Source organism: Dama dama, chromosome 33 (genome assembly GCF_033118175.1).
Source record: "Dama dama isolate Ldn47 chromosome 33, ASM3311817v1, whole genome shotgun sequence".
NCBI lineage: Eukaryota > Metazoa > Chordata > Mammalia > Artiodactyla > Cervidae > Dama > Dama dama.
In genome coordinates, this window is record NC_083713.1 from 31,063,342 (window position 1) to 31,089,463 (window position 26,122).

At 41.3% G+C, this 26,122-nt stretch overlaps 1 protein-coding gene across 3 annotated transcripts in view; it reads left to right on the forward strand.

Moving 5' to 3' along the window:
- Window positions 1-26,122, forward strand: part of STK39 (serine/threonine kinase 39) — a 307,047-nt gene that overhangs the window by 276,848 nt on the left and 4,077 nt on the right. For all 3 annotated transcript variants that reach the window (XM_061135654.1, XM_061135653.1, XM_061135655.1), the window contains exon 17: window positions 15,532-15,596. In XM_061135654.1, coding sequence (XP_060991637.1) covers window positions 15,532-15,596 — 65 coding nt within the window. The remainder of the gene's footprint in view (window positions 1-15,531; window positions 15,597-26,122) is intronic.

The following is a 26,122-nucleotide window of genomic DNA, read 5'->3' on the forward strand; positions in this document are numbered from 1 at the left end:
TGCTTTAGGTTGGTGTTTTTAAGCATATGAGTGATTTAATCCCCGTTCAATCCTTAGAGACCTTAGAGACCCCTGGAGTCCTGCAGGCTATCTTACTTCCCCTGCCATTCTTTCAAGTAATTTCTGATAACAGCAACAAAAAGTATCTTTTTGGTAATTATTTTGACTGAGGCTGGCATTAAAGGCAGTGTTCCTAAAGCATACATTTAAGATGATGTCTGCTTTCTCCACCCCAAATAGGGTTGGAATGTCTTAATATATTGGTGTCTGTTCAACCAGGTAGTGCTGGCCATGCACATATAACTGGTGAATTCCAGTCTAGATAGATATTAGTGGGATATTTGTAAGACTTAGAAAAGCTGTGACTACAGAGTCTGTGATCTAAATGTCTGGCATACTCTATTTTCTTTCTTTCTCCAAATACTGCATTTTATTTAATGAGTAAGTTAGAAGTTCAGGCCTGTTGTAACAATGATTCTTAGGCTGCTAAGAATTTTAAATGTAAGGTTGTTTTGAAGCTGTTGAATTTTTATGCTATTTACTTTTTTAAAGTACCTTCTTATGATTTATAGTAGGCACTGCACAAATGTCTTGATACCCCAAAGCATGCAAGTTAATACTTATTATTGATAATAGTAATACACTTTGGAGTCCTTGAGGCTATGTTTTACTATTTACAGAGACACAGTTCCCTCTGAATTAATGTCCTTTATCCACCAAAAGTTCAGTAAGGCTACTGGTTTCATTAAGATGAGCTACCATGTAATAATATCATAACTGGTATGCTATGAAAATGGGTAATAAAGAAATATCAGAATGTCCTTCTGTAGACAATCTCAAATATAGGATAAACAACTTCCTCCCGGTCTTGAATGATGTACAACAATCCTACCTGAAGAAGAAGGGCTGGAGTTGATAACCCCTGGATGTCCCTCCTCACATCAGGACACGATGTAAGCTGCTTTTCCACTGATACCTTTATTCATACAGTGTTTTGGTAAAATACACAAATGGACAAAAATGATCAATTCCGAAGTTCTTCCACTGGTTTTTTTCCCCCCACTATTTTATTTAAAAATATCTGTTTGTAATAATAGCTCTTACTTCTCCATTACCCTAGTGGTAAGAAAACCATAACAGGAAAGAAAAATGAAGTCCATCTTAGGGGGTTTCTTATCTGTTCAATTAGGGCAATTAACATAGCGAGATACAGTGATTTCTCAATTAATGAATCATTGGGAGGAAAAAGCTCCTCTATGTAAGGTTAGTTGCATTAAAACCCACATCCCATGCACCCAGGCGTCTTAGAATATATGAGGCAGAGCTGCCCGCATGAGAGTACCGAAGTCGGGTATTTTAAAGCTCACTTTAATTTATCTTAACCCAGACAATATTTTTTATTTATTGACTTCTTTCACAGTCTATGTGAGGACATCACTTTACATGAGCAGTAAATATGCATACTGGCTGTACACGTACAAAGCTTTTCATTTAAAAATGTATTAATAAGTTGTCAGGGCTTCCCAGGTGGCTCAGCTGTAAAGAATCCGCCTGCCAATGTAGGAGAGGCAGGTTTGATCCCTGGGTGGGGAAGAGATCCCCTGGAGGAGGAAATGGCAACCCACTCCAGTATTCTTGCCTGGGAAATCCCATGAACAGAGGAGCCTGACGAGTTACAGTCCATGGGGTCACAAAGAGTCAGACACGATGGAGCAACAACATGCACACAATAAGTTGACATGTGTAATGGTATTTTTAGTTTTAGTCAGCATGTTACTTGACTGTTAAGATATTTTTACTTTTACAAAGCCAAACCCAAATTTTATTTCTCCAAGCTTTCATAAATAATAACATTCCTCAATATGTATAGTTAACATCATTATTACCTGGTGTCATGTTTAAAGCCCTATTCCTACAGCATAAAGTCCACACTCCCTTGGTGGAAGCCTGGCCTCAGCTGGATCCTCACCTGTGTCTCCCCTCATCCCTGTTTTGCTGAAAATTTTCACATTTGTCTCAGGTTCAAAGGATTAGTTAATAAAATAAGCCACTCATTGTATATAAATAAATAATACCAATATTTATGAGAGAATTATCTAGCTTACTTTTAATATACTAACATTAACATTAAAAAAGAACTAGACACAGCAGAGGATACATCCCCAAATTAGGTTTTGACCAACATCCAGATTCAAACAGTGCTGGGAAGTCCCGTGTCACAGCACATCTGGAGTCCCACTGGGGAAAAGGTCCCAGGCAGTGCATCTGCTCCGTGGGTGAGACTTCAAAGATTGCAGTTCAGTTCCGGTTTATAATCCCAGGTTGAAAACTGTTATCATCATAAATCTGTGAGCAAATTGCGGCTCTGGTTTCATGTTAATGCTGTTTGTTTTGTCATGTAAAACTTGGAATGTTGTTAAACATGGAGCTTGGTTGGCCAGATCCCCTCCAGGGGCTCAAGATTCCTCCTATCTTACCTATGGTGCTGGAAGTCTTCCTGCTGGAAGTCAGCAGGCAGAAACTCACAGTCAGGGCAGTGTCCAAGCAGGTTAGAAGCAAGGTCAGAGACCTACTCTGCTTTGTCTGAAGCCTGCTCTGCTGTACTTAGTCACTTAGTCGTGCCGACTGTTAGCAACCCGACCCCATGGCTGTAAGCCCCCCAGTCTCCTCTGTCCATGGGGATTCTCTAGGCAGGAATACTGGAGTGGGTTGCCATGCCCTCCTCCAGGGGATCTTCCCAACCCTGGGATCGAACCCAGGTTTCCTGCATTGCAGGCCGGTTCTGTCTCTGGGCAGTTTGCCTCTGTGCTGTCCTCACTCCATATTCCTACCTCACCAGCAGCACTCAGGTAATTATTCCTCTATGAATCCACCCACACAGTAAGCAAGGCCAGGTTGACATTACTTGTGTTTGTATGTCCCCTAAATCTAGCAGGAACACCAGCTTAGGGTACACACTCTTGTAAGATTAGTTTAATAATTAGTTTAATAGCTGGATGCTTATAGTATACATACGAGAATGCACACCTGCTTTTTAGAAGTAATGGGTTTTAACAAGCAATAGCTTGAATTCTCTTGAACCCAGCTTCTAACACTCTGTGCTTTCTATGCCCAGCCTTTGCCCTATAACTCAGAGGAGCTGAGCTCTCAGGGATCTCATCAGCTCCTAATATGTCCTCATGATGAAATAGGTGCCTGAAGGGTCTTTGAGTTAGTACTTCTGCCCACCCCTCCCTGCCTTGAGACTCTGGAGGGCTGGAAACTGCAGAATTAGAGTCCAGAGGCTCTGAGTTTTCAAGTTGGGGTGGGAGCAGGCACAGGAATGTAGGAGAACATAGTCCAAGTTCTGTGGTATACTTCAGGGAGAGGAGACCTAGGGCATTATTTGACCATCTAGTATAATTAAAAGATGGGGTAAGTGTGAGTTCATACCCAACCTCCAGCCTCTGGAAGACCTAACACTGGAGGCGGGAGTGAGGATGTCTCTAGTTAAATGTGCTTTAATCAGAAGGTATACACGTGAATGCCTGAACCCGTTATAAGTTTAGTCAAATTTTAGAGACAGAGAGTCTTCACCCCTTCCTTCCACGATAAAGGAGAATAATTCTATCTCCACTAGTTTCTAATTGCCTAGCCTTTCCTTACTGTGAAACAGATCCTATCCTAAGGAGAGATTAAGGCTCAGATTTAATTGCAGATGCCTAGAAGAGTTAACATGTTATCTTTGAAAATAATATACCACTAGTTTCTTTTCATTCATTCCATCTTGAGTTACACACACCCCCTTTGAGGCAGACCCTGTGCTGGGTATTGGGTACAACAGTGAGCTAAACACACCTTTGTGTGTCTGAGCGCCTCCTTGACCTTTGCCACTCGGGGAGAGGGAAGGCTGTCAGGGGGGTGACTTCTGCAGGGTGAGGTGGTCGTGTTCAGTGGAGGGTGGAGTTCTCATACAACAAGCTTTTGTAATTTTTCCCTAATCAGCTCTGCTTATCTTCTTCACCTTTGAGGTGAGGGGATGTCAGCTTCTGAACAAAATGCTTTCTAATCTTGGCAGCCAAATCCTTCCTGATCTTTTCTTTGTTAACTTGTCCAGTGTCTGCTGGGGGCCAGGCCTAGTGCTGGGTACTTAACGGGAGATCTCGAGGTGACTGGCGGCGTCTGCTTTCGCGGAGCCTCAGCCTGGTCCCTTGTAAGTTGGGTGGCCATGTCCTTTGTTTTTTAGGCCATGAACTAAGCTAGAGTGACGACTCAGGCAACCCTTGTTTTGATTTCTTATTATTAAAGAAGACAGTTATTCAGCCTTGCTCAGTACCATTCACTGGCTACTGAACCCTTACTTTACATGCTTTGGAGTATAGCACGAGGAAGGAAAGAGAAACTTCGAGTGGTTAAGATAAAAGAAGTATCCTTCTCTAGGGCAGTGCCAGGAGATGCCAACAGAAGCCCAGTGTCCTCCACGGCATGGGTGGGCCCCCAGTGTGACGAATGCTTGTGTCTGCCAGGCTGCCACCACACGCCAGGCTCAGTCCTTCAGATTTCTCCTCTCTTTGTGCTCAGGCCAGGTGACTTGGCCTCAGTTGGCTGCATTGGCCCGTAATTTAAGTAGAATTCCTCATATCAGGGTGTTTACTGTCTCATTAATTTTAACTTTTCCAAAGTTTTTCCCAGCCCAGAAGCCACTGGGTTAATCCTCAAGCCTGTGTGCGTTTTATTAATATATGGCTATTGCAGAACCTCTTTATAAAATAGATTAAGGTAAAGCAAGAGTGACAGTAAGAAAAAAAAATCCATCCTGTGAAGTTCATTGTTTTATTTCCCTTTGGCATCTTTCCTCTGACTGATTAGAATTTTCCTAAAATTTATAAGATTTTACAAGATTGTAGAGACAGCTTAAAGACTTATACAGACTTAGGTTGTACAGACTTATTTGTGTGAGTGTTTTTGTTTTTAATCAAGGGATTATATGCACCAAGGGGGAGACAGATCGTGTTTAGTCTCATACATACAGTACACTGGAGACCAGTCAGCTTGTTGTCTTGGTTTGTGTTTAGTTAATGCAGGTGTAAGTCTTCCTCAACAGTGGTTGTGAGATTGTCCTCAGATTCCCAGAGTCTTTTCTTGGCTTCATGCTTCTGACACAGATAGTCATGTTAATATTTCTGGAATGTGCCTCTGGGTGTAAGACTCTTCTCTTGGAGGAGTCTAGATATCTAGCATAATTAAATAAAACCTTTTTGTTGTAGATATGGAAAAGCTTTTCTCGGTGCCTCCAGAAATCAAAGTTGGATGAATTTCCTGTGTCTTATCTCTTCTCCCTTCTGTGATATGATCATTTCCTTCTTTTCTTTAATTCAACTCAGACTTGAGACTTACACGTTAACAAACCCCTAGGGGAAGAGAACTGAGGTTTCTGAAGTGTACAGGAAGCTCTGGGAGAGTTTCCAGGATGTGGGCAGATGCTGCTGGAGCTCGGTCTGATACCTGTATAAATGTGTTATTCATTGGCTAGATGATCTAGAAGATCTGATACACACTCTTGAAATATTTTTCTTCTCAGATGAAGAAATGCCTAGGGTTCCTCAACAAAAACTTTTGGTTCTTTGTAGAAAAAAGCCTTCAACTTAACCCAGAAAAGCCACACTTGTTTTTATGGAACCTCTTAATACTTTGTCAGAAAGTGGCTGTAAAGAGACTACCAAATACATACATGGAAGGATGTCCTATTAAGGAAATGCAATTTAAAAACTATGGTGAAACTTCACTATGCATTAATTAGAATGGCTAAAATTAAAATGACTGATCATACTAAGCACTGACAAGTGTGTAAGAAACTGGATCTCTCTCGTACACTGTTGGTGGCTTTATAAAAATGGCACAATCACCCTCAGAAACATTTTAGCAGTTTCTTTAAAAGTTAAACATATATCTACTATCTGATCTGTGGCTTCCCTTGTGGCTCAGCTGATAAAGAATCTGCCTGCAATGTGGAAGACCTGGGTTCGATCCCTTGGTTGGGAAGATCCCCTGGAGAAGGGAAAGGCTGCCCACTCCAGTATTCTGGCCTGGAGAATTCCATGGACTGTATAGTCCATGCAGTCGCAAAGAGTCGGACCATGACTGAGTGACTTTAACTTTCATTTTCACCATATGATCTAGCCATTCTACTAGATATCTACCCAAGTGAAAGGGAGACATATGTCTATACAAAGACTTGTGTATGCATGTTGATGACAGCTTTATTTTTAACAGCAAACCCTGGAAACAGTCCTAATGTCCATCGAGAGGTGAACACAAAAACAAACTGTCATATACTCATACAATGGAACACTTCTTAGCAAAAAAAATATAATTTTTAATACACCTGCAACATGGATAGATTTCAAAATGATTATGATGTGTGAGAAAAGCCAGACAAAATGAGTACATACTTTATGACTCCACTTGAGTGAAATTTCAGAAAATGCAAGCTAATTTACTGTGACAGAAAATGGAATAGTGGTTTCCTGGAGAGAATAAAAGCAAGGGGTAATGGGGTTTATTATAAAGGGTCTGAGGAAATCTGGGGATGTGATGAATATGTTGACTGTCCTGCTTGTGTTGATGCTTTTACTGGCATATACATGTGTAAAAATTCACCACATTGTACTCTTTATAAAGGTACAGTTTATTGCATGTCACTTATACTTCAGTAAGGCTGTTACAAAAAGAAACAAAAGGCTCACCTCTGAGTTGCTTGCATTAGTGTAAGAGAAGATGGTAATAAATATTTGGAATAAGGATTATTAAGGTTATTAAGGACATGACCCCATAAGAATCTGGTAAAAGCTACACTCCCTTTCCCCAGTAATGTGAGGACAAAATTTTGCCTACAATTTAGAGGGTTCCAATACTAAAAATCCCATGCTAATAGAATTCTTCCTATTTTTGTTTTTAAAGAACTAACGTCCTTTCAACAACTGTGTTTCCTAAGCAGTAATCCTCTTTTCTTTTCCAGAACAAATAAATTAATTCTGACCTTTATCTCAGATGAATGTTGGGTATTCTTGGCAAGCACGACTTTAAAGTTTAGCCATTCTTCACAGTAAACTATAAACAGAATGGTACATCACCTCTACCAGCTAAATGAGGCTGCAGTTTCATTGATTATACCATTTCATTGCTTTCAAAATGAACAATAAAAAAAAAAAATGAACAATAATAACACAATGATTATTGGACACTTTCATTACCACACTGTGGTCCAGTTCATAAAACTATACCTTAAGCACAGTAAAGAAAGTTCAGGATAAAAATATCAGTTTTATTATTATATTTTAGGGGACACATTCAATACCAGCCACTTTAGCTATTCCATACTGTTTCAGACTTTCCTATTACACCAGGATAATAGTAATTAACTGGAATATGCCCAAACCTTAACGAGAATGGCAGGTGAATTTCTATTTCTATTATTTCCCCATAATCCCTTCCTGATACATGTAAATAATACTAATACTCAACTCTGTTTAAAATTGGGATGTCAAAGGTTGCTTGCTTATAGTACCTGTAACATTTCTAAAATCTTTTCTAAACTACTGCTTTTTCCCATCGTCCAGGATCCCAATTTTGAGCAAAATGCAAAGAAAAATATCATATGATACACTGATTTCCCCCCTTTTCCCTGAACATTTTATTTATCATTTGTACTATCCTAAAATTTTAATTATGAGAACACCTTCTGAGATGATTGTACCATGTCTATCCATGGATGGAGTCTTAAGTTTTCCCAGGGAGAAGACTCAGAGGCATATGTTTGCATGCAGGTGGTTTTTTGAGGAGTGCTTTCATGACTGACATTTGTGAGGGACTAAAGGAAGTAGAATTTTGCAGATGGAAGAATTAAAACGAGGATTCAACCATAGCCAAAGCCTTCACCAATCACATAGGGAGCTTTGGATCAGAGCTGACCCTTGGAACAGTCCTGTCTTGAGGCACTGGGGCCTTTCTGCCCTCATGACCAGTCATTGATGCAGGCTGCCTTTGGGGAGAGACAGCACACTTTGGTGAAGGGAATTCCCAAAGAGGGATGAAGCTGAGACTCATTAGCCATGAGAAACCCCTGCAGATTGCAGGACAGTTGCTTCGTTCCTGAAGAGAAGGCCTGGGCAGCACCATATAGTGCTCACTGCTGTGGTCCTGCGTGGACCCATCTGGGAACTGTTCCTCCAGGAGTGGGCGCTCTCATTTCCCAGGGGAGAGCTGTCAGGGAAGGTCAGTGGTGTGACCTTCGGTCCCCACTGTGGCAGCTGGCCTTGAGGTCACGCTGATACTCACCATGTCCAATCCTCTACTATCCACTGTGTCTGGGGACACACCTATGCTAGTCTGGCTGGTTTACCTGGAAAGTGAGCTAGACTCTCCTCTGAAAAAAAGGAATGTAGTCAATCTTGGTGGTTCCTTGTAGATGAAATAGGGAGAAGGAGATAGAGTTGAAAAGAGAGAAATCACTGCAAATCTGCCGGAAATTGCAGACAGATTTGCAGACAGATGGGAGGTAGCAAATGAGAGAAATAGGTCAAGAGAAATCCTGGGTTCCAGTTTGAGATGTTGACACAGAAGGCTGCTGAACTCAGCCATGGACACACTGGATCTGTAGCTATGTGTGGAATAGTTTCCTTTGAAAGGAACCCCCATGTTAGCTGAGCAGCTCCTTCATATCAGGCAAATGAGAAAAAGCCCACATTGAAACGAGTGGAAGGGGCTGAGACACAATTGTGCCCTAAGCCCCACCCTGGCATGATGTCCCGCCTCGGGAGGGAACTCACCTCCAAGCTTCTCCCTGAGGAGGGGTTGAACCCCACCTCTAGCACCCCAGCTTTTAAGACCTGCACCTGAGAGATGAGCCCCCAACCCATCTAGCTTTGAAAGCCAAAGGGGCTCATGTCCACAGAACTCACAAGGCTACAGTGGACTGAGAATCTGTTGTCAATGGGCTTCTGGGGACTCGCTGTGGCTACACCCTGGGCCTGGCATGTGGTGATGGATGTTGATTAGACCTGTTGTGGGGCTCATTTCATAACATATACATACACCGAAAAAATATGCCGTACACCTGAAACTAATACGGTATTATGTGTCAATTATATCTCAGTTTTAAAAGAAACATGACCAGTCTTTATTATTTTTTTACTAAAGTATAGTTGATTTACAATGTTTTGTTAATTTCTGCTGTGCAGCAAAGTGATTCAGTTATACATACATATACATTCTTACATTCTTTTCTGTTATGGTTTATTCATAGGCTAGTGAATATAGTTCCCTGTGCCGTACGGTAGGGCCTTGTGGTTTATCCACTGTATGTATGATAGTTTGCATCTGCTAATCCCAACTCCCAATCCATCGCTCTCTCACTCTCCCCCCCTCACCCCTGGGCGACCACAAGTCTGTTCTCTGTGTCTGTGAGTCTGTTTCTGTTTTGTGGATAGGTTCGTTGGTGCCATATTTTGGATTTCCATAAAAGTGATACTATATGGCATTTGTCTTTCTCTCTGACTTCACTTAGTATGATCATCTCTAAGTCCATTCATGTTGCTGCAAATGGCATTATTTCATTCTCCTTATGGCTGAGTAGTATTCCATCGTGTATATGCACCACATCTTCTTTATCTATTCTTCTGTTGATGGACATTTAGGTTGCTTCCATGTCTTGGCTATTGTGAATAGTGCTGCTATGAACACAGGGGTGTGGGTATCTTTTTGAATGATAGTTTGTTCTGTGTATATACGCTCAGGACTGGGATAGCTGAGTCATATAGTAATTACAGTTTTACTTTTTTTTTTGAGGCACCTCCATACTGTTTTCCGTAGTGGCTGCATCAACTTACATTCCCACCAACAGTATAGGAGAGTTACCTTTTCTCCATACCCTCCCCAGGATTTGTTCTTTTGTAGACTTTTTAATGATGGCCATTCTGACTGGTGTGAAGTGGTCTTTCATTGTAGTTTTGATTTGTATTTCTTTAATAATTAGCGATGCTGAGCATCTTTCCATGTGCCTGTTGATGGCCAGCCTTTAAAGTCATGGTTGCCTAGGATACTCAGTATTCATTTGAGATGAGTCAAGAGTTAATTGATTTGCTTTGGGAAAATAAACTAGGTTACTTCTTAGGAGACACATTTGTAGAACTCCTAAGATATGAATAATTCTTCTGTAAGAGGGTATTAACCCAAGATTTTTAGAATCTTAGAACCTTCTATATTGACTCTACGTGTCAGGCGCTTGGAACGTACCAATAAACAGATAAAGTTCCTGCAGTCACTGGAGTTTCTCTGCCTTGTGGAGGGGGTGAGGTGGTGAATGAAAAGCTGTATCCAGAAATTCATACATACATAGCAGGTCTGGTGATGATAAATACTATGAAAAAAATTCTAGGTAAAGAAGTAGAGAGTAGGCTGTGTAGGGGTATTGATAGGGTAGCCAGAGACACGTGAGCAGCAACTTGGAAGGGAGAGTCATGGAGAAGCAGGGAATGGCGTGCACGGAGGGTCTCGAGTGGAAGCTGGCTCTGAACACCTGAGAGCAGACCTGAGGCTGCTGTGGTTGGAGCAGGGGCAGCTGGAAATGGAATGACGAGGGGTGAGGTTGGACGTGGACTGCAAGGCTTGCTCGTGGTAGAGACTGCTTTTTTACTCCGAGCTGCAAAGCTGGCAGGGGACTTTGAATAGAAAAGTCACATGGTCTGATTATATGTTAGAAGGCTTATCTGATTGCTGGGTGGAGGTCAGGCCCGAGCGAGTGGGATGGGAGCAGGGAGACAACAGGTTATTGTACAAATCTAGAGAAGATGGTGGAGGTTATACTTGTGGCAGTTGAGGTCGTGAGAAATCATCAGTTTCTGTGTAGGTGGATATATGTCTCGTATATATATGAAACATATGAGACACACATATATATGACATACATGGCTTTTCCAGTAGTCATGTATGGATGTGAGAGTTAGACCATAAAGAAGGCTGAGCGCTGAAGAATTGAAACTTTCTAATTATGGTGCTGGAGAAGACTCTTGAGTCCCTTGGACATCAAGGAAATCAAACCAGTCAGTCCTAAAGATCAGCCCTGAATATTCAATGGAAGGACTGATGCTGAAGCTGAAGTTCCAGTGCTTTGACCACGTGATGTGAAGAGCCGATTCACTGGAAAAGACCCTGATTCTGGGAAAGATTGAAGGCAAGAGGAGAAGAGGGCAATAGAGGATGAGATGGTTGGATGGCATTGCTGACTCAATGGACGTGAGTTTGAGCAAACTCTGGGAGATAGTGAAGGACAGGGAAGGCTGGCATGCTGCAGTTCATGGGGTCGCAAAGAGTTGGACACGACTTACTGACTGAGCAACAGGAATGAATGCATGTATGTCAAAGTTAAACCTTTTGCAGAGAAGGCTAAGATTTTGTCTGAGTTATCAGTATATAGTGGGGAAATCAGATTAAAAAAACACAATTTCAATACATAGTGGTAGAGATGTAGAGGACAGTGAGGGTTACAGAGCTTTTCCTAGAAAAGTTTCAGGGTAGGAAATGACAAAAAAAAAAAAAAATAACAACAACTAGGGAGGTAGGTGAGGCTGGACCATGGAGGGTCTGACGGACCACATTAAAAACTTGAGCTTTATCCCAAAGTTGATGGGAACGGTTAAAAAGTATTACCTAAGGAGGCAACATGTTCCGATTTATGACTTAAATTCTCCAGGTAACTCTGGTGTGAGAAACAGGGCTCTTGAGAAGTTTAGACTGAAGGCAAGGAAACCAGTGAAGATTTGCAGGTGTCCCGGGTAGAGGCAACAAGCTAATGTTTATTATGCACTTGCTACACATCATGCACCATTCTAAGCACTTTGTTATTAACTTAATCCTAAGAACAACCCTCTTAGGTAGGCACCAATAGCATCTGCCTCTTACAGATGCATAACTTCTAGCACAAAGAGGCTAAGGGAACTTGCCCAAGTTCACGGGGCCACGCAGCTCTAAGGAGGGGGCTTTGAACGCAGGCACCCTGGCTGGAGAATTCAGGCTGTTGCACACTGTGCTACACTGCATCTCCTGAAGATCAGAGCCCAGACATTTAGAGAAAATTATAGGGTAGAGCTCTTCTTTTGTCCTGAACTGAGTTGTTAATTAGCTGTAACTTTGCATTCCTGTTACAGCAGTATCTAAGAAACCCAGCCCCCTAGCCTCTCCTCTTCTCCTCACTTAGAGCTTGAATTCTCTTTTGGCACCCATGTGTCTATCTTTGTAATCTCATGCCTCCTTTCTGTACCCATGCAACCTACAGGGTGTGTCTTTGAGTAAAACATATTATGATGTTATCATCTTGTCAGGTAACCGAAGTCTGTGCTTCTGTCTTATCTCAGAATTTCTTGCTAGGGGAGTACATCAGCCTTGGGTTCATTTGGTGTGCTTTTTCCCCAAAGCTTTTGTTTGAGAATAGCTCCAATTAAGTCACCTCCATTAGAACATCACTACTATATGAGATTAAGGTGAAACACACTAGCATGTGGGGAGAAAAGTACATGTTTTGAATGATCACTCAATACAAACACAAACCATAAATAGTCATTATCTAACTGTGACTTTGCTGTCAAAGTGTGCAGAATTTGACTAGTACAAGGAAATTACAGAGAAGCCAGTGTCTGGGGAATGCCTTACTTAGTTTGCCAGAAAGATATCAACTCCACTGCCTGGACTCTAGCAGATCATCACCTGGGACAGTCTTATTTCCTTCTCTGTTTAGATTCACGGGAGTATTGAATATTAGCATCCTTCTCCCATGTGGTGTTATTATTACCGCTTTATAAAGGACAATACTTAAGCCAGATGTTATCCAAGAGAGCAGACAGAAACTTCTAGCCCTGATAGAGATTGAAGCCTGAAGTGTGATGCAGGGACACAAGAATAGAAGAAAAAAAAATAGACTGTTCACACAAAGGTGTCGTGTACCCCAGTGTAGGCAAGAGGGCCTCAGTGAGTATCACCTGTGTCTTGTGTGGTCAAGAGACAGAGAAAGCGCCAAGACCAAAGACAGTGGGCTGGGGAGGGGGGAAGGGACAAGTTCAAGGCGTAACACAGTGTGCCTCAGAAACTAGGTGAGTTTGTCTTACTTGGGAAAGCTGAGAGGGATCCGAAATGAGTTGGCCGGCACTGAGTTCAGAAGGCCCATATATTTTTTTTTTTTTTTGGAAACTAAAGTATCTTAAAATATGAAGTTATCAGCATATACTTGAGGAAGTCTAAAGTAACAACCAGCCCTTCCCTCTCAGCTCACGTTCCAGGTAAGGAGCGTTTTTTTTTTTTTTTATTTTAGAACTCCAGGTGCAGTCAGGAGAAGGGAGAAAACAGTGACACCCATCTTTTTAATGAGCATTGCTACTAGAAGAGAAATTAGCATCACCCTGAATTTTATGTGATGTCAGTTAAATGAAGTTATTTTGTAGCACTTTACAACAAATTAGAATCAACTAAATTGAAAATAAGCCTAGCAGCTGGGCTAAGTAATCAGGTAAGTGGCCAGTTTTGCTATTTTTGCTTTGAGCAGAAGACAGAATTTGAATTTCTAATGTCCTTCGTGGTGCAGGGTTCACAACTGGGGACGTGGTTTCTGGGATGATTGTTTAAGATGCCAGCTGCTCACTGTTGCCCTCCAGGCTCCAGCCTGCTTCTAGCCACGTTCCTTGGAAACTCGCCCTAGCGCAGATGTGTGTGCACCAGAGAGCGGGTTGTGAATTAGTGTAGGACGCAGCTCTGCTTTTGGCGGAACGTTAGAGAGCAGACTGGAAATAGATGACCCAGAACAAGGCAGTAAATCATCCACATTAATGGAGAGACTCTAATGAAAGGACTGAAATTCATGTGAGGACTTTATGGCCACTCATGAAATCAGCTCAGATCCAAAGAGCTATTAGAACACTTTTATGCTTTAAGAAGAGGGTGGCTCTGTTCACGGTTGCTGCGATCTGCATATAGTCAGAACGCCCTGACACCATCAGTCCTGGCCTTAGTGGGCAGAATTGTAGAGCAGAGCATTACACTCCATGAGCCAGTATTTCTTGTTGATTAGCAGATGATTTTTGTTATCTGAGATAGGTTTGGGAACCTGTGGAGGAAGCCAAAAGAAGATGGAGGTTGGTGGCTCAGGATCTCTGTGTGATGTGTGTGTACATTTGCTTGTGTGGGCAGTAACAGGGAAGAGAAAAAGATGAATGGGGGCGAGGGGTGTTAGTGTTAGCACAAATGAAACTTTGTCAGTTACTCTGATTGGGAGTATTAAGAGGTCAAGGTGAAGATAAAACGGTATTTGTGATTATGGTTTATGAAGAGAAACAGGCCATAGTGAATATCTGATTTTCATGTTTTTTTTCCTCTGCAGCAGATGGATTAAATGAAACTATTCTGTCAAAAATCCATGTATCTAGGTTGTTTTCGGCCTACCTTAGAGAAAAATAAAATTTGCACAGATTATTTTCTACTTAGAAACTTTATACTTGAAACATTTCTTTCAAAATATTTGTATGTTGACTATTTTTCTCTTAAATTTTTTCTTCAAATATTCAGATAACTTTTTAGATGACGGATTATTGAAGCAGCAGGGGATTTCCTCTTGGAAAATAAAAATGATGAACAGGACTTTCTCTCTTAATTTCTTCAATACCAACTTCTCTTTCTTTGACCAACATCACGTACTTGACACTCGGTGTTTCTACTTTGAGTTTGGAGGTAGAAGGAGCAAGGTGTTAAATTTCCATCAGCATCATCTCATGAGAATCCTGTTCATAAACAGGAGCCTATGCAGGGAAGGCTGACTCCTCTATGACAGCGTCCTGGCACCACAGAGAGCAGGACAGATCTCTGATGAATCTGGCTATTACTAAAAATGTATCTGTACTGCTAAGCTCCAAATGGACAACCTCTAGCGCTTGACCCTGTTCAGCCAGCTCAGGTGTTGCTCAGGGTGGTATTCACTGCTTTGACAGATCACCATGCTCTGAAAGCACCAAGACTCATGCCTGAGTTGTGGAGCTTATCCACTGTATTTTATTGCTTTGATAAAACTGGGTGCAGAGAACTGAGTGAATTTATGGCGACAGGAGTTCAAAAGGCTGACCTATTATTTCCAGAGAAACCAGTTTCCTCTTTGTTTTGAACTGCCCTGTCCTGGCTAATACATCTCTTATTAATGAGTGTTGAGAAGAACCAGGTAGTGAAAACACTGGGGGCTACGATCATTTTCTACTTTCCACTAGTAAGCCATTTCTCTTTTATTGTAGAAAATGTGGGACCAGTGTATACTGATTAATTGATGCACCGAAGATGTAGGTTGTGGTAGAAAATGTCTTTATGAGAGTAATTTGGTCATATATATGGACTTTGTAATGTCTGTGCAAGAAATTATTTTGCAGGTTATTGCATCATTAGTCAAATTTTCTGAAGCACTGATGTGAAAATCCAGTGTTATTGGAAATGATTTGGACACTTTTTCTCTGTGTTTGTATTTTACAGTGGCTGCTAATTTACAGAAGATTGTAGATGATCCCAAAGCTTTAAAAACATTGACATTTAAGTTGGTAAGTGGAAAGTTACAGAATGAAGGTAAAGATTTCGCCATGCTGTGCCAACAAGTAATAGTAATATCATTTAATACCCTGTTCCATAATTCTGTTGTTGGTTTTGGGGGGGGGTAGGCAAGTGGGAATCATTTTTGCATTCGTTATTTGGCTGGTCAACATGAGAATTTTTTTTTAATTAGAATATAATTGATTTAGAAGGGTGTGTCAGTTTCAGATGTACAGCAGAGTGAATTGGGAAACAGCAAAGTGAATCAGTTATACATATATCTACTTCTTTTTTTCAGATTCTTTTCCCATATATGTCTGTACAGAATGTTGAGTAGAGTTCCCTGTGCTAGTTATGTATTTTATGTAGTGTGTATATGGCAGTTTCAGTCTCCCAATTTATCCCTCACCTTCCCTTTCCCCACTGATAACCGTAAGCTTTTTTCCTACGTCTATGACTCTATGTGTTTTGTAAATAAGTTCATTTGTACCATTTTTTTAGATTCCACATATACGTGGTATCATATATTTGTCTTTCTCTGACTTACAGTAACTCATTATGACAATTTCTACATCCATCCACATTGCTGCAAATGGCATTATTCTGTTCTTTTTTATAACTTGGGAATACTTTCTAATAATGATTGGAAATTTCCTCTTCCATAAGTGTGGTTTGTCTTTTACCATCACATCTTTAAGAGTAGCCATTTGAGAAGTCTTGAAGTCTGTACCCTTTTGCTTCCAGTTTGTACGGCAACTTGACCAGAAAGACAAATTAATCTGAGTTCGAAGCAACACTCTTAACAAACCTTTTCTGGAGCAAAAGCCAAGTGGTCCTAACTTTTAAAAATTGAGGGGGATTGACCGCGCAGCCTGAGGCCAGCCTGGGGGCGGCGGGAGCCGGACGCGCGGCGGCGGCGGGCGCAGGTCCACGGTTGCTCCTAGCATGACCACAGTCTGATCAGCAGCCAGGAGCATCTGACCCCCGTGTTGTGCGCCTCAGGGCTGGGGCCTGCTCACCGCCCACGCCGCCAGCACTGCCATGGCTGCTGCCTTAAGTTTAAAAAAAAAAAAAAAAATTGAGGGCGATTATTGTAGAAATGGTTTAAGTAATTGGAAGCGATTGTAGAACTGCCCTCTGAAAGCTAGTCAACAAAGGCATGACATTTTAACTCCACATTTCAAATCACAGTAACAGATTCTCATAGAGAGGAAATATTCCAGCAGTTTTTCTGCACTGGTAGATTTTAAGTTTATAAACTAGGGTGGTCACAGAGATACAGATATGGAGCATTCTGGGGTCCTTGTGAAACTAAGAGCCTGTGATCCTGGCTAGAAATGGAGAGAAGTCCAACTAGTCAAAAGTGATGCTTTTCTGGAAAGTTTCTGCAGACGGTGTAGTAGATGACTAATTTTTAAAATTATAAATTAATCTTATCAAGGGCCAGCCAGAGTGCTTAAGCAATTTAAGATCTAGATGACCAACACTTTGCTGTGCACAACATATTAATGGTCTTTTTTATTTCTTGTGAAAATTTAATGGAAAATGTACATGGCCAAAAAATGCTAAATGATTCGTTACAGTAAATGTTAGCCTAGTGCTAATTAACTTTCTGGACCTTGCTCCTCATCTAATTTGAGATGGCCAGTCTGGGTGATAAAAGAAAAACACAAAGATTTTCACAGAAAGAATTCAGCTGAAGAAATTAATTTTGTTTTGATAATAAAAGAACATTTTAGTCAGACAAAGAGTGAGAAATTAACAAATTGGAAAATTTATCTTCTAGCTTAGGACTCTTCTTTTCACTTCCATTATGTTTCTAATTCACCTGCATCTTGTAAACGTATTTCATTTATATGAGGATATATGGACGAGAAAAATGGCACCCTGTGTCTGCATTTCAAGTCAGAATTGATGTTTCTTTATTCATTTCTTAATTCTGCAAAAAAAGAAGTTACAGCATATAATACCTCCAGGACATTTTCCAAACTTTGAACATGTAAACCTAGGGACAAGAGATTAAAACCTTTATGCTGGCTTATTCCCATCGTCTCTCAATTCACTTACCTATAAAATAGGAGTGGCTACCCCAGCCCTTTCATAGTACTGAAGGTTTTGTAAAAACACCCTCTGTACTGTCCCTAGATAAACCATAAGAATAATGTGGAACTCTCCCTCATCTTCTCTCATCAGTTTGTTAGTTCCCTGGATTCCCTCTCTTGAGTCTGTGTTCCTCCTCATCCCCATTCTCAGCCCCCTAGTGGGATCCCCTTTGGGAACTGCACTTCCTGCCTACAACTTGCCAGCCTCTGGCTCTGTTTACCACACTGAGGCTCTAACCTGAGTCATTCTTCCTTAATTCCAGTTCAGTTTAGTTCAGTCTCTCAGTCATGTCCAACTCTCTGAGACCCCCTGAACTGCAGCACGCCAGGCCTCCCTGTGCATCACCAACTCCCAGAGTCCACCCAAACCCATATTCATTGAGTTGGTGATGCCATCCAACCATCTTATCCTCTGTCGTCCTCTTCTTCTCCTGCCCTCAATCTTTCCCAGCATCAGGGTCTTTTCAAATGAGTCAGCTCTTCATATCAGGTGGCCCAAATATTGGAGCTTCAGCTTCAACATCAGTCCTTCAATGAACACCCAGGACTGATCTCCTTTAAGATGGACTGGTTGGATCTCCTTGCAGTCCAAGGGACTCTCAAGAGTCTTCTCCAACACCACAGTTCAAAAGCATCAATTCTTCTGTGCTCAGCTTTCTTTGTAGTCCAACTCTCACATCCATACATGACCGCTGGAAAAACCATAGCCTTGACTAGATGGACCTTTGTTGACAAAGTAATGTCTCTGCTTTTTAATATGCTGTCTAAGTTGGTCAGAACTTTCCTTCCAAGGAGTAAGCGTCTTTTAATTTCATGGCTGCAGTCACCATCTGCAGTGATTTTGGAGCCCCCAAAAATAAAGTCAGCCACTATTTGCCATGAATCCTTAATTCCAAAATGCCCCCAGACACGTGACTGGCTCCCCACTGTCCTCTCCTGAAACTCAAACAACATGGCTGAGGAAGTACCCCCCAACCAAGCCTCCTTTAGAGCCTGCTCTGCCTTTCTTTACCCCACCCCCCATTCATTCATTTTTTTCTCTAGTCCTATTCTGTTTTCCTCCACTGACCCTTTGAATGTACTTTTCCCTCTTACTAAAATATCCTTGTCTCCCAGCTTCACCCAGCCTGGTCTCTGACTCACCAGCACCTAGACACGTTCCAGTTTTCTGCTTTAATTTCACTTATCCAGCAAGCTGTTTCTGACATCCAATCCTGGTCTTGGTTCTCCTCCAGTATTCTCTCTCTGGAAGGTTATATCATATTGAAGTTTTTAGGTTGGTGTATTACTCTCCCTCAGTTCTAGTCTTGTTACAGCTCAAGCAGGCAGGATTTCTCAGCTCTTGTCTCATCGTGGCAAGGGTTTGAAACAACAGACGGGTTACAGCTCAAGCTGTTTTGTTAAATAGGCCGAAGATGGCCAGCCCTGAGGGAATAGCAATGATCCCTCTTGACCTCCCTTTTTATACTCCCTCTGCCCTCCTCTTGGTTCATGCCCTGTGCAGAATGCAAATAGGTACACTCAAGGACAATCAGGGGATGGGACATGTCTGGGCACATGCAAAATAGGAATTTTACGTATTCATCTAGATGGGTGTGGATTGAGAGTTTTGATTGACAGTTGCACAACAGGCTCTATTACTTATGTCTTTCCCATAATTCAGTCTGTTATAATCAAATGTATGTATGTATAGAATATTTATGAATCCTTAATAGACTGCTAGCTCCCTAAGGTTACTCGAGGCCACAGCTGTGCATGTGTGCATGTGCTGGAGTTGGAGAAGCCCCTGTGGTTAGTCTGTATCCACTGTGTGCCTAGGACGCACTTGCAGGAGTTGGAAAGTCTCTGAGGTTCTTTTTGTAGCATATCTGTGAGCTCTCCTTGGCATTTCTGGGGTAGGGTTTAGAGATCAGCTTGCATCCTTTTTGGCTAGGTCACCCTTCATCCCTCATCCCTTAACTTCTTACCTAACAAAATTGTGTAGAATCTTATTTGTGTCTCTAATGTACATCTAGAGGCTCCAAGCAGTCAGAGACTTCTGTCTTGGATCTCCTGGACATGGAACAACAGACTGGTTCCAAATAGGAAAAGGAGTATGTCAAGGCTGTATATTGTCACCCTGCTTATTTAACTTATATGCAGAGTACATCATGAGAAATGCTGGGCTGGATGAAGCACAAGCTGGAATCAAGATTGCTGGGACAAATAGCAATAAACTCAGATATGCAATGACACCACCCTTATGGTAGAAAGTGAAGAAGAACTAAAGAGCCTCTTGGTGAAAGTGAAAGAGGAGAGTGAACAATTTGGCTTAAAGCTCAACATTCAGAAAACTAAGATCATGCCATCCAGTCCCATCATTTCATAGCAAATAGATGGGGAAACAGTAGCTGACTTTATCTTTGGGGGCTCCAAAATCACTGCAGATGGTGATTGCAGTCATGAAATTAAAAGACGCTTACTCCTTGGAAGGAAACAACCTAGACAGCATATTAAAAAGCAGAGACATTACTTTGTCAACAAAGTTCCGTCTAGTCAAGGCTATGGTTTTTCCAGTGGTCATGTATGGATGTGAGAGTTGGACTGTGAAGAAAGCTGAGCACCAAAGAATTGATGCTTTTGAACTGTGGTGTTGGAGAAGACTCTTGAGAGTCCCTTGGACCACAGGGAGATCCAGCCAGTCCATCCTAAAGGAGATCAGTCCTGGGTCTTCATTGGAAGGACTGATGCTAAAGCTGAAACTCCAATATTTTGGCCACCTGATGTGAAGAGCTGACTCAATTGAAAAGACCCTGATGTTGGGAAAGATTGAGGGCAGGAGGAGAAGGGAATGACAGAGGATGAGATGGTTAGATGGCATCACTGACTCAGTGGACATGAGTTTGGGTAAACTCCGGGAGTTGGTGATGCACAGGGAGGCCTGGCGTGCTGCAGTTCATGGGGTCACAAAGAGTCGGACATGACTGAGTGACTAAACTGAACTGATCATAATTAAAATACATCAGAATAACACAAGCCTCATTTTTAAAACTTGAGCCATCATTCTTTACCTTTGTTTTGATCCCTGAAAACTAAGATTGTGACCTCAGCTCCATTCCCTCTTTTTTAAGTCTCTGTCAGAATCCCTTGGCCTTGCCTGTAGAAATGACAGGAATCACTACTGTTTCGTGTGCATCCACTGTTTGCAGAACAGAGCATGAAGTATTTTACATCATCTCAGTTAATTTAGTCCTCATGACCCCCCAAGATGGTGATGTTGTTGGGTCCATTCCATGTTTGGGGAATGGGAGGCTTTGTGAGGTTAACTCGCCCAAGATGACATGGTGCAAAAGCTGAGAATTCAACTCTGGTCTAGCATCATGGCCCCAGGCTCAACAACTGTTCAGTCTTACAGTCAAGACCTTGCACCCTTATGGTATTATAGTTTTCTGTTTCTTTGCGGATTCACCTTTTGGATGATTGGACACCGTCTGGTTGAGACCAGATCTCCTTTGTCCCTTAAGCAGAGTAATATTGGCCTGTCTGATACAGGAGACCTGCAGGAGAATCATGCAAGTTTTTCTTTTCCCTTATGGCTTGAGAATGCGGTAATGTGTGGCATTCCCACTGAATGAAAAGTGATGGTTTTTCCTCAAAAGATAAAGATGTTAAATAAAGCCAAACTCAGGAATGACCTTCTATTTCTATCATTTAACTCTCCATCCAGCTCTAGTTAGTTAAAGCCTGAGAGGTTTTCTTTGTGGTTGTCAGTTGCCAGCCAGTTTGAGACCCACTTGACAGAGCTCATTTGAACTGCTGCTTGGCTTAGTTGTCTGTGGGACATCCCGGTAAAACCACAGAGATCCAGTTTGGTTATTTAGATCAAAGTGTTTTAGAAGCATTTTTCCTCCTAAGCTGCTACTGCTCATAGTCCTCTCAACTGTTTATCATTTTAATCTCAGTGCTTTCTTTGCTTTCTAAAGGAGAATGTCAGGGGCCTGAAAATTATGTAATTATTAATACTGTGGTTCTTCAACTGGCTGCACAATGGTTTCACTCAAGGGATGGTGAGGACACTTTAGAAAATTGCTCATGCATGGGTCCTATTCCAAATAGCCTAGTTTAATTGTTCTTCCTGCAGCCTGGGCTTTGGGAACTTTGAAAGCACCCTCTGGTGGTCCCAGTGTTTAGCCAAGGCTGGGAGGCATGTCACATGTGGACAACTCATTCTCCAGTCTCTTTCCTCTTAGCTCCGACCACTATTAAGAAATACTTGGCTCAAGCTTAGAAAGGTGTCTCTTGTATATCTGCTTATATATTTTAATTTTTTTTTAATGGCCGTGAGGGGCAAGGATACTGTTAATTAAAGAAATACATTTACTTTTTTCCTCCACCCAGTGAGATCTCTAGCTTCATTTGACAGGAAAGATGATAAGTGAAGTATGATTTCCGTTGTTGGCACTGCTGGGAACAGGGAGATCAGAAACCTTCTCACTTTCAACAAAGCAGTTCAGGCATAGAGGGCATTTTAGCTCAAGTAGTACGTGCTTTGGGCTTGACATTATCAGTATGGTTTTATTGTTGTAAGCCTCGAGGCAAGTTTTCATAAATGTTTTTTAAGTCATTTTTTAATTTGCTACCTTGCAGTTTTTGTAAAGTAGGTAACTCTTGCTGCTTTCAATGTGGAATTTTTGAAACTGCATTAGTGACAATACAAAATATTTAATTTGCCCTTGAAGATAGAGCTGGAGAAAGAAATAGCAACCCATTGTTGCCCAGAGAATCCCATGGACAGAGGAGCCTGGCAGGCTACAGTCCATGGGGTCGCAAGAGTAGGATATGACTTAATGACTAAAGAGAGATAGAAGATAGAACACAAATTGTGAGGACAGCTGACCCTTAAACAACATGGGTTGAACTGCTTGATCCAATTAGATATGAATTTTTTTCAATAAATACAATAGTAATAACAATCTGTGGTTAGTTCAACTTGTAGATATAGAGGAACCATATTTAAGGAAGGCCAAATGTAAGTTATATGTGAATTTCTGACTGCTTGGAGGGCTGGCACCTCCAACCCCTCCATTGTTCAAGGGTCAACTATTCGTGTAATTAACATCCAACTGGTACACACATGAGCAGGATGAACTTAGTTTCTGCAGTTTACTAATATGCATTGCAGATAGCAATTTTTTATTGAAGTCTAGAGGATTTACAGTGTGTTAATTTCTGCTATACAGAAAAGTTATACATATATATTCTTTTTAAATGTTCTTTTTCATTATGGCTTATCAAAGGATACTGAATATAGTTTTCTGTGCTATACAGTAGGACCTTGTTGTTTATTCATTCTATACATAAAAGCTTACATCTGCTAAATCTGCTCACCCCAGCCTCCATCCCTCCCCTAACCCACTGTCCCTTGGCAAGCATCAATCTGTTCTCTATATCCCTGATTCTGTTTCTGTATCGAAGATATGTTCGTGTCATATTTTAGATTTCACATATAAGTGATATGGAATGGTATTTGTCTTTCTGACTTACTTCGCTTAGTATGATCATCTCTAGGTCCATTCATGTTGCTGCAAATGGCATTAGTTCACTCTTTTATGGCTCAGTATCCCATCATGTATATGCACCACATCTGCTTTACCCACTCATCTGTCAGCGGACATTAGGTTGCTTCCACGTGTTGGCAATTGTGAATAGTGCTGCTCTGAACATAGGGGTGCGTATATCTTTTTGGATTAGAGTTTTGTGTGGATTTGTACCCAGAAGTGGGATTGCTGGGTCGTGTGGTAGTTCTATTTTTCGTGTTCTGAGGACCTCCATGCTGTTTTCCATGGCGGCTATGACAACAGCATAGGAGAGTTGTTTGCTCCACACTCTCTCTAGCATTTGTTACTTGTAGACTTTTGAATGATGGACATTCTGACTGGTGTGAGCTGGTACATTTCTCTAATAATGAGTGATATTGAACAGATAGCCGTTTTATATGCATTTTGGTAATTAATGGCCAAAGAGCCTTATTTATCAAGGCTGAGTGATTAAGGTGATATTTCCCAAAGTACACATAAAGCCAGGACTCAAATGATATAAAAAGTAGCTGAGAGTATTAACTTACTCCTCCTGCAGAAACTGTCAGTTCAAGAAGGTCCATTTAGCAGCTCTGTCTCCTATTCAGTCTGAAACAATGGTTCTGCAAGTGTGGTCCTCAGACGGACAGTGTCAGCTTCACCTGGAACCTTTATAAAAATGTGAATTCTGGGGTTCCATCCCAGTCCTGAGGAACCAGAATCTGGAGGGAATCCGCAGGCACAGGAGCCTGCGTTAACACACCCTCGGGGTGATTCTGATGCTGAAGTTTAGGAACCATGGCCCTAAAGGAAAGGGGATGCTAGGGTAGAACAGAGGTTCTCAGGCTCCACTGGCTCACCTGGGAGCTCAGAACACCCCAGTGCCTAGGCCACACCCCAGACCAGTTCAGTCACAACTTCTGGGGTGCACGTGGGCACGGGTATGTTTTCAAACGCTCCTGGTGGTTCCAGAGCGCACCCAGGCTAGCAGTGGAGGGAATTCTTACGATTGACGTCGGACAGCCACATCTTGGCTCCTCCACGCGATGAGGGCCATGCCTGCTGGTCTGGTGGGGACGTTCGGGAGTCAGACACTTGAGTGACAGTCACTACCACGGTAAGCTCCTGAAAGTGTGTACATTTTCCTTTCAAATGGAGGTTCTCTAAGTGTGGGTCTTGAACTTCTGGGGTTCCTTGAGACTTTTTTTTAAGGGATTTTGAATGTTCATAAGAATACGAAGATGTTACTTGCTTTTTCCATAGTGTTAACATTGGTGTAAAAGCCACTGTGGTCAAACCTAGTAATGTTGGCAGAAACCAAAGCAGAAATATCAAACTGTAGTGTAGTAGCCGTCATCTTTAAAGCATTCATTCTATCACTCTGTAAATAAATAAAACTTTAAAAAGTAAACTGCAACTGGCTTAAATCCCCACTTGAGAACACATCTTTTTAATAGTCTATGTGATGAGAGGGGAAGCATTTCTTCAGTACTTAAGTGTGATGGTTGTCTCCAGGGAAAGCACTGGGGAGATTGAGTTGTGAGCCAAACTATCCTTTTTTTTTTTTCATGGACCATCACTTTTATTTGGAAAAACAGCCGACAAACATTGGCTCTTCAGACTAGGGATCTGGCAGACATTTGTTTCAAAATGAACCCAGTAAGCCTGACACTTCAAGGAAAACAATGGACAATATTTGTTGTCAATAAGAAATTTCACATTTCAAGCAAAAAACAGGATTTTAGAAAACTTGTATATGCCGTAGTAAGTTTAACGGACACCCCCCACACACACACAACCCTACCCCCAGTATTTAAAGCCTTATCCGATGAGATTGGTAATAGATAATAATGTATTGATACTGTGTAATATGTCAACATTTGGAACATTTGCTAGCTCAGTGATGCTAAAAAATTATACATGGGTAAAAGATCCATTAAAATAGGCCAGTGTTTACCATAACAGTTATGAAAAGTTTAACATGTTGGTTTTACATTTTACATTGCAACTAAGCTTTATGAAAATAGCACTTCGAAGGTTTTGGCATAGTAACAAATGATGTCCACAATTACTTGGAAAGGCTATTAAGATACTCTCCCCTTTTCCAACTAGACATTTGTGAGAGACTGTATTTTCTTAGTATACTTTAAGGGAAACAGCAGTTGAGTGACTGCACATGCAGGTGTGAGAATCTGGCCATTTTTATTAAGCAAAACATTTGAGATTTGAGAAAGTGTAAGCAGCAGTGCTACTCTTAATTTTGTTTTGGGAAACTATTAGCATGCAGTGGGCTTATTTCTGTAATGTTTAATGAATCAGTAACTGAATACTTTAAGAACACCTTTTATTTAAGACAGTAAATACAACATAACCTAAACATGTTTTATGTTTTAAAATAGATTCAATACTTTAACATTACTAAAAATATTTTTATTGAAGTTGATTTACAATGTGTTAATTTCTGCTGTCCAGCAAAGTGATTTGAGTTATATATGTACACACACATATTCTTTCCTATTATGGTTTATTATAGAATATTGATTGTAAGCTCTCTCTGCTATAAAGTAAATTCTTGTTTTTCTATATGTAATAGTTTGCATCTGCTAATCCCAAGCTCCCAATCCATCACTCCCCCACCTCCATTCCCCTTGGCAACCACAAGTCTTTATGTCTGTGAGTCTGTTTATGTGTTGTAGGTAACAGACTGGGACTCTTATCTACAGCAGTGGGAATGGGATTGCTGGATTGTAGGGTAGGTAATTCTATTTATGCTTTTCTGAGAAACCTCTATACTGGTTTCCACAGTGGCTACAACAACTTACTTTTGCACCAACAGTGTAGGAGCTCTCCCTTTTCTCCATACTGTAGCATTTGTGGCTG